The following is a 9551-nucleotide window of genomic DNA, read 5'->3' as shown; positions in this document are numbered from 1 at the left end:
ACGAACATCTGATGTCAAAGATCGCTGACACAGTTGTTTTGGAGGAAGTGACAAGAGACTGAAAACGAAAGAAATAGGCCCTCTTCAAGTAAACAAGCAGGGATTCCTTTCGCTTAATAATTGCTCTTACTTTGGAAACACAAGTGGTCACCAAGTAGTATTGAAAGTATATTGCGTTGTAATTAAAGAGACGTGCGTCCTGACTGCAACTAACCACCACTGGTGGCACCAGCCAGTTTCCGTCCGATCTCGGCAACTAGCTAGCTATCCAGCTAGCCTAGGTTGGGGGGCAGACAGACGCAATTGAATTCATCTGTTTTTCATCCAGCACGACGAAAGGCCCATTTTGACATTCTTTAATATACCATCCATTGCTTCTGGTTGATCAAGGTAAGAATTGTAGCCGATATTCTTTTTGTGCAGTAATATTTGTTTTATGTTTACCAATTAGCCTGCTAGTAAGACGAGACCAAGTACTGAGCTAGCTAACGGGTCGATTGTCCCCGCGTTGGGCACTAAAGTTAGCCACTCACTGTGCACTGTTTAAAGTCAGCTAGGTAAAGAATGGTTCTCTACTCTGTGTGTCACTCAATCTATAGTTCTGTCCCAATTCACTGTGCAGTTAGCCAGTAAGCTAACGTTAGGTTGCATGTCAAATGGCGTTGCTAGCTAGTTGGCTAATGTCTGCGTTAACAGTATGCGTCCAGAGCCATGTAACTGTTTAGTATTACGTTTCTAAATTCATGGCTCTGTACACGTATAGATAGCTAAGCTATGTTCTAGCTAGCAATAACTAATATTAGCCAGCTAACTTACTAGCTAGGCCCTCCAGGGGTGAAGTTAGCTGACTAAACTTACTCAACTCCGGTTGGTTGACAACGTCATGCGCGCGCATCAATGTGGCCGGAAATTGTGTTATGATGCTGAAGTGTTATGATTCAGATAGCTGTCAACAATGACAACAAGCTGTCCCATTGTATCTTGTGATTGATACCATGTTTTGTTTTTAGGTGTTTGACTTTCGCTAGCTAGCTAACAACTGTAAATTTGAGACAGGCGCTCATTGTGCAAATGTATTTGTTTTCAATAAACATTTTGAGAGTAAACTAGTTTACATGTTGTCAACAATCTAAGCCAACCCTGTCTGTTTTGTCCAATAGTTGGGAACGTGTCAGTTTTGTTTCTTAAACCACCAACCCGTCTAGAGATCCTATTAAATTAGAGTATTCTAATTATATGATCCGACTAATGAATAGTCTAAACGGGATCCTTGGGACGTCACCCCAATGAAGATTACATTTTAAAATGGTTAAGGGTTAGGTAAGGGTATGGCTGTCCCAAGGATCCGGGTAGCACTAAGCAATAAATCATTCTTAGTGTTGTTTTCTAGATAACCATGTGACCCAACTCGCACGAATGTCATGGGTTGCAGCCAGCCAGACCACAGTCAGAGAACTGCCCTATAAATGTTAGAATTTGTATTATTTTTTTTAAATGTAATGCTTCATTTAATGGTTCAGACTGAGGTTATTCCTATTTTGCCACCATGTATCCATCTTCCACCCTCATAATCGAGTGGTCTAATGGATCATTTGTGTAGGTCTAAATCCCAGGTCTGGGTTCCTAGATGCAAGGCCCTGTGGTGCAATTTACTGACAAATTGAAAAATTAGTTCAGTTTGACTTTGCTGTACTATATTACACCAAATAACCTTATTATACCCATTTTAGTCTGTGTTAATACTGTGCTCAGGAAAATATTCACATTAGAATGTAATTGTCTGACATGTTGCAGTATTTGTTTGTGTGCTCTGAGCAAATGTAAGATTCAGTACTCAAAGCTTAGCCCAATGCAAACTGCATGGTCCAGTGTTGGCTCCCTTTGCTTTCAATAGCCCCTGATTGAAATGAAAGAGCGGAGGTAGTGGACGTTGACTGTCTTTTAAAGGTGCAACCTTTTGTTTCTATTGAGGATAGTATGAGACACTGAGTAACCAACTGCTTGTGCAAGAACTGCAGCAATGAAAATGTCTGGCTTGTTTTGAAATTTAGGCTGCCTATGTCATCATGTTTCTGACCCCGCCTGATAGCTTGTTTCCTTATTCCATGATCTTTATCGACCAGTCAGTCGTAGGGAATCAATACTATCCTGGTGTTTTCCATGCTTGTCTGCAGATTTTTTTGGAACCAACACCATTTTACTGTGAAACCAATAATGGAACTTATACTGTATGTCGTTGCTTTTAAGGATCGGAATATAGTGATGAGGAGGAGTTCCGTGGACCCTTTGTGTCCAGAAATAATTTAGACATTCATTGTCAATTAACTTGTGACTCTGCTTGATTACTCATAAATAAAGTTATATTTAGGAAGGTTAAGGGTACAAGACTGTGTGCTCAGCTGGCTTTGTTGGCAAAATCACTACATTTTCGACGCCAGTGGATCTCAAAACTGAACTTGGATCCACGTTAAGTAGCAATGATATCCTATTCAATAAAACAATCATTTGTTTCTTTCCAGCAATTTTCTTAATTACATGATTGTACAACTAGCAAAGGAGTTTTGAAGTTGAGGGTGCAGTATTTATAAAGTTTAGCAATCTTAATGATTGATTAGTAATGCCTGACGAGTTCCTATAAATTGGTGTCTGTTACGTGAACTGATTTAAGATGGTTTTTGCATTCTGAGAATAAAGTCACATTTTATGAGCTCCTGTATGCTGCTTCTGTCTAGTCTGAACTTTCCTTACACTTGATGTTCCACCCTCTGAACGGCACATTATATTACCGTCAATGCAGAATTCTTAAGAGGGCCCTCATTGTCACATTGTGTTGCTTGAAATAAATTTAAATTGAAATGAAGGTTGCTTCGTTTCAATGCTAGTGTAACCATTAAGGGTGAGGCTCCTTGACAGAGAGAAGCAGTGCTAATGGTGGCTCTGCACGGCAGCCTTACTGAGCCTAAATGTTGTGAATTTGTTATTTGGGGTAGATCTGGTGATGCTGTTAAGAGAATGTTGGTCAGTGAGAGCAAGAGATGCTTTATCAACAAGAATAGTGTATTCCACTCTCGCTGTCTGTGGCTCAAGTCTCATAACTGGCCTTCACATGTTGAAACGTTTTCTGGTTTACGTTAAGCCTACATTCCTCTCCCAAACCTGAGTCCTATACAAGTGAAAATAGAGGAACATGTTGGAGGGGAAGGCAGAGTTTTAAAAACGAGTCTGTTTGTTGTTTCTTACTTAGTGAGGGACAAACTGTACTTGGTTACATTCCCAGAACTGTTCCTACTCCGAGCATTTCAACACACACTGTGCCAGATGCCAATCGCAACTTTTTAACGGGCCGTGGTTTCACATTTGATTGACAGACAGGTGGTATAATGTTTGACCTTTGGTCTGCTGTTATGCGTGTTGATGTGTATAGCCTACATGTGTTCCTGAATGTCTCTGTGTGCGGTCATGCCAGTGTCTTGTGTGTCGTAATCCCCACGACTGGACAACTAGCTTTGGACCACATGACTACGGTGAAGGTGAGCTGGCAGCTGGTCAAAGTATTCCATGGCACGAAGACGTGTTATAGTATTTGCAGTAGTTGCCTATTATAATATTGCCTGCATCATAGAGCATAAACAGCATTGCTGGGGGGCGCAAAGGCCTGTGTGCCTGTGTTTATAGGCTGCTTCTATACTGTGTTTATCATGCTAACAATGAGGATGACCGTATGATGGTCATGTTAGCCATGCTACATGGTCAGACCACCATTCTAATTGAGTGCGCCTTATATTTCCCCAGCTGTGGCACAATGACGTCTAGGAAGAAAGTACTACTTAAAGTCATCATCCTGGGAGACTCTGGGTGAGTGTCCTGTACCTTGCACAGCCACTTACACTTCTTCTCTGTTATCATAGAAGGTTACAAAATATATGTGTTTACCAGTCATTCTGTCATATCTGTTGCTGACCTGAATCTATCTCGTCAGAGTTGGGAAGACCTCCCTGATGAACCAGTATGTGAATAAGAAGTTCAGTAACCAGTACAAAGCCACAATTGGAGCTGATTTCCTGACGAAAGAAGTGATGGTGGACGACAGGCTTGTCACCATGCAGGTACTGGGGAAGGGGTACTATCAAGTTGCATTACAAGTGCTGTGCTGAAGTACAGGTCAATGGGTATGCCTATATTGTATTGTTCTTCATAAACATGTATGCCCCTCCCCTGTGCTCTGTCACAGATCTGGGACACAGCGGGGCAGGAGAGGTTCCAGTCTCTGGGCGTGGCGTTTTACCGCGGGGCAGACTGTTGCGTGCTGGTGTTTGACGTGACCGCCCCCAACACCTTCAAGACCCTAGACAGCTGGAGGGACGAGTTCCTCATACAGGCCAGCCCCCGAGACCCCGAGAACTTCCCCTTCGTGGTGCTAGGCAACAAGATTGACCTGGAGAACAGACAGGTGGATCCAGATGTAGCGTTTGAGACCAGAGCATCTGACAGTAAGTAGCTTGTGTGTCCCTTCAGAGAATGACGGCTGTTTTTTGTCTGTATCTGACAGGTGACGACTAAACGAGCACAGGCCTGGTGTCAGAGCAAGAACAACATCCCCTACTTCGAGACCAGCGCAAAGGAGGCCATCAACGTTGAACAGGCTTTCCAGACTATTGCACGCAATGCTCTTAAACAGGTAGGGGGTCAGAAGGGAGCTTATGAGAGCTTAGCTGAATGCCGTGTGTGTATTGCCACTATTTTTATACTTTGTTTTTATTGAGGAACACAGTACCAATAAAGTAAAATAGAAGAACAACAAAAAATAACTGGCAGTTACAGTGAACATCATACCTTCATCATATTAGTTACATTGATGTCTTTGAATTAGACCTACAAAACCCATTTTTCCCAGTATGTCTGACCTCTCCTCTTGTGTTCTTAAAGCAAAGGTCATACACTCCATGTGGTGTATTTCTTTTTTCTTCTTTTACAATGTCTATCCATTGTGTCACTGTGGGAGGGTCTTTTTGTAGCCATTTCCTAGTGACAGTAGGACCTTCAAGAGGTACTTTTCTCTATTGTGTAAGTTATCAGGTGTTTCACCCAAGTACAAAGAAATGAATGTTTGTTCTATGTCAAATCCTGTTATTTTTCCAATGTTAGATCTTATTTCTCCACAGTAAGTTTCGATTGCGGGGCAGGTCCAAAAGATATGAGTGATCCACCCTCAATAGACCGCATTCTCTCCAACAAGGATGTCGGGGGCCAGTCTATTTTGACTTCAGTTTAGGTGTTATGAAGAAACGTATAACATTCTTCCAACAGAATTCTCTCCATGACCTTGAGTTGGTGGAGCTTTGTTGAGTCTCTAATATGTTCAACCATGTTTCATCAGTTATTTCAATGTAAAGTTCCTCCCATTTCTTTTTAATATAGTTTGTAGAATGTTTCTTTGAGGATTGAATACCCAAGTAGATTTGAAATAGTTTTTTTGTTACTCCCCAAGTTGTTGTATTGACGTCTTGATTTCCATGCACGTTGGAAGCCACACAAAAAGCTTAACGTCATCTTGTCTTTTTCTCCCTTTAGGAGACAGAGGTGGAGTTGTACAATGAGTTCCCTGAACCGATAAAGTTGGACAGGAACGAACGTTCCAAGCCATCAGCGGAGGCCTGCAGCTGCTGAGGTCCTAGCAGACTTACTGTCGGCCCTGCTACCCTGTCTTGCCTTGTCTAACCCCTATGCCTCACTGTGTGCTCCCCTTTGCCCAATATTATCACTGGCCTTTGTAGATGCGAGTTCCGCTCGAAAAGTATACTTTACACATCACACACTTACTCTCAAGATAAGTCTCCAAGCCCAAAGAACACCCAGATGGATAGTAGAGCATTTATTAACCTGATATCTGCTTAGTATTTCCCCCTTAACTGTCTCATGACGCAAATACCTTTTTTTATAGACACCATTGTTTCCATGGCACCACCCAACCTCACACACATGCATACATACAGAAATAAAATCCTATGACATTTTAAAGGGGGGGTTAGTTCCAGTGGTAAAGGAGGTTGTGAAGGATCAGAATGATGAATTTATATATATAAATATATGTGTGTGTGTGTGTGTCATGCCAATGTACTGCCCAAAGATACATGTGTTAATTGTCTTGGAAGTGAACTAGCAAGTCCAACATACGAGTGTGTTGTTCAAGGCATTTTTTTTGCACTTTGTCATGTAGACTTATTAAAATCCTGTTTGACACCTCATTTTGGAGCCACAATAAAAAACACAAATTTTAAGTCGAGGCTGAAGAGGCAGTGTGGATTTTAACTCTACAGTCCCCTAACTGCCCGACACATGCTTTGTTTCTCAATTGGAAAAGTCGAGCAGCAAATTGTCAACATTCTGCGACCTGACACAAGGGGTAGAGAATCAAAGGGAGGACGTCCTATCGGATACAGCTGAGGGAGGGGACAGATATTTTTCAAGCATATACAGTGCCTTGCGAAAGTATTCGGCCCCCTTGAACTTTGCAACCTTTTGCCACATTTCAGGCTTCAAACATAAAGATATAAAACTGTATTTTTTTGTGAAGAATCAACAACAAGTGGGACACAATCATGAAGTGGAACAACATTTATTGGATATTTCAAACTTTTTTAACAAATCAAAAACTGAAAAATTGGGCGTGCAAAATTATTCAGCCCCCTTAAGTTAATACTTTGTAGTGCCACCTTTTGCTGCGATTACAGCTGTAAGTCGCTTGGGATATGTCTCTATCAGTTTTGCACATCGAGAGACTGAAATTTTTTCCCATTCCTCCTTGCAAAACAGCTCGAGCTCAGTGAGGTTGGATGGAGAGCATTTGTGAACAGCAGTTTTCAGTTCTTTCCACAGATTCTCAATTGGATTCAGGTCTGGACTTTGACTTGGCCATTCTAACACCTGGATATGTTTATTATTGAACCATTCCATTGTAGATTTTGCTTTATGTTTTGGATCATTGTCTTGTTGGAAGACAAATCTCCGTCCCAGTCTCAGGTCTTTTGCAGACTCCATCAGGTTTTCTTCCAGAATGGTCCTGTATTTGGCTCCATCCATCTTCCCATCAATTTTAACCATCTTCCCTGTCCCTGCTGAAGGAAAGCAGGCCCAAACCATGATGCTGCCACCACCATGTTTGACAGTGGGGATGGTGTGTTCAGGGTGTTGCTTTTACGCCAAACATAACGTTTTGCATTGTTGCCAAAAAGTTCAATTTTGGGTTCATCTGACCAGAGCACCTTCTTCCACATGTTTGGTGTGTCTCCCAGGTGGCTTGTGGCAAACGTTAAATGACACTTTTTTTGGATATCTTTAAGAAATGGCTTTCTTCTTGCCACTCTTCCATAAAGGCCAGATTTGTGCAATATATGACTGATTGTTGTCCTATGGACAGAGTCTCCCACCTCAGCTGTAGATCTCTGCAGTTCATCCAGAGTGATCATGGGCCTCTTGGCTGCATCTCTGATCAGTCTTCTCCTTGGATGAGCTGAAAGTTTAGAGGGACGGCCAGGTCTTGGTAGATTTGCAGTGGTCTGATACTCCTTCCATTTCAATATTATCGCTTGCACAGTGCTCCTTGGGATGTTTAAAGCTTGGGAAATCTTTTTGTATCCAAATCCGGCTTTAAACTTATTCACAACAGTATCTCGGACCTGCCTGGTGTGTTCCTTGTTCTTCATGATGCTCTCTGCGCTTTTGACGGACCTCTGAGACTATCACAGTGCAGGTGCATTTATACGGAGACTTGATTACACACAGGTGGATTGTATTTATCATCATTAGTCATTTAGGTCAACATTGGATCATTCAGAGATCCTCACTGAACTTCTGGAGAGAGTTTGCTGCACTGAAAGTAAAGGGGCTGAATAATTTTGCACACCCAATTTTTCAGTTTTTGATTTGTTAAAAAAGTTTGAAATATCCAATAAATGTCGTTCCACTTCATGATTGTGTCCCACTTGTTGTTGATTCTTCACAAAAAAATACAGTTTTATATCTTTATGTTTGAAGTCTGAAATGTGGCAAAAGGTCGCAAAGTTCAAGGGGGCCGAATACTTTCGCAAGGCACTGTAAATATGAGTCATTATTAGTTATTGCCTCATTTTTACACTGGCAACTGTTGCAAGACTTTATGTGCAAATCTTTAAGTCTGTCAATTGTTTTGCGTAGGCAAAAACCATGCATGTTGTCAGTTTCCATGTCTGCTGATAGCTCAGGTGCTTGATATTTCTTTTAACTGATCAGATCTGTCTGTATATTGTTATTACTATGTTTAGAATTTGAATTGCATCAGAGGACCGAGAACACAACTTTTTATTTAAATTATACAAAAAATACGGGGGAAATCGGTTAGCATTAATCATATTAATGAAATGGCTTCATCTACATTGTTTGAAAATGGTTTTGGATTTCAAGGAACTGATAAGTCATTGAATAAAGAATGTGTGTGTTTCTGCAAGGAGAACATGTAAAGCATAGGTGACTATCAAGGCTCATACTGAACAAAAATATAAACGCAACATGTAAAGTGTTGGTCCAATGTTTAATGAGCTGAAATAAAAGATCCCAGAAATTTTCCATATGTAGAAAAAGCTTATTTCTCTCAATTGTTGTACACAAATTTGTTTTCATCCCTGTTAGTGAGCATTTCTCCTTTGCCAAGATTGTTTTATTTCATTTAACCAGGCAAATCGGTTCACAAATTATTTAAAATGGCCAAATCTGGACCAATTGTGCGCCGCCCTACAGGACTCCCCATCACGGCCGGATGTGAAACAGCCTGGCTAATCCATCCACCTGACAGGTGTGGCATATCAAGAAGCTGATTAAACAGCATGATCATTACCCAGGTGCACATTGTGCTGGGGACAATAAAAGGCCACAAAAATATGCAGATTTTTCACACAATGTCAGATGTCTCAAGTTGAGTGCGTGCAATTGGCATGCTGACTGCAGGAATGTCCAACAGAGCTGTTGCCAGAGATTGACATTTTAGTTTCTCTACCATAAGCCACCTTAAATGTCATTTTAGAGAACATGGCAGTACATCCAACTGGCCTCACAACCACAGACCAAGTGAAACCATGCCAGCCCAGGACCGCCACTTCCAGCTTCTTCACCTGCCCGATCGTTTGAGGGGGGGGGGGGGGTGCTGAAGAGTATTTCTGTCTGTATTAAGTCCCTTTTGTGGGGAAATGCTCCTTCTGATTGGGTGGACCTACGCCTTTCCAGGCCCATCCAGGGCTGTGCCCCTACCCAGTCATGTGAAATCCATAGATTAGCGCCTAATTAATTAATTTAAATGGACTGATTTCCTTCTATGATCTGTAACTCAGTATAATCTTTGAAATGGTTGCATGTTAGGTTTATATTTTTGTTCAGTATATAAATCAATAGTATACTCTTGGGGATTCATTGACAGTTTTAGTTTTGCATGGGGGCACTCTGTATTTCTATTCTTCGGTTTACTGCTCGTACATAAAATGTCAAAATTGGTCACTTTCGAAGGCAGACACATGACAGAACCA

At 41.4% G+C, this 9551-nt stretch overlaps 1 protein-coding gene across 1 annotated transcript; it reads left to right on the top strand.

The window, feature by feature from the left end:
- Nucleotides 1–6278, top strand: LOC139413396 (ras-related protein rab7-like). Its single transcript, XM_071160727.1, has 6 exons — nt 1–390; nt 3793–3855; nt 3980–4106; nt 4232–4450; nt 4550–4678; nt 5572–6278. The coding sequence occupies exons 2-6, from the start codon at nt 3803–3805 to the stop codon at nt 5665–5667; spliced, it is 624 nt and encodes a 207-aa protein (XP_071016828.1). The 5' UTR covers nt 1–390; nt 3793–3802; the 3' UTR covers nt 5668–6278.
- The last annotated feature ends 3273 nt before the right edge of the window (nt 6279–9551 follow it).

This window comes from Oncorhynchus clarkii, chromosome 7, assembly GCF_045791955.1.
Source record: "Oncorhynchus clarkii lewisi isolate Uvic-CL-2024 chromosome 7, UVic_Ocla_1.0, whole genome shotgun sequence".
NCBI lineage: Eukaryota > Metazoa > Chordata > Actinopteri > Salmoniformes > Salmonidae > Oncorhynchus > Oncorhynchus clarkii.
Note: the sequence above shows the minus strand (reverse complement) of the source record. Positions and strands in the feature narration are given on the sequence as shown.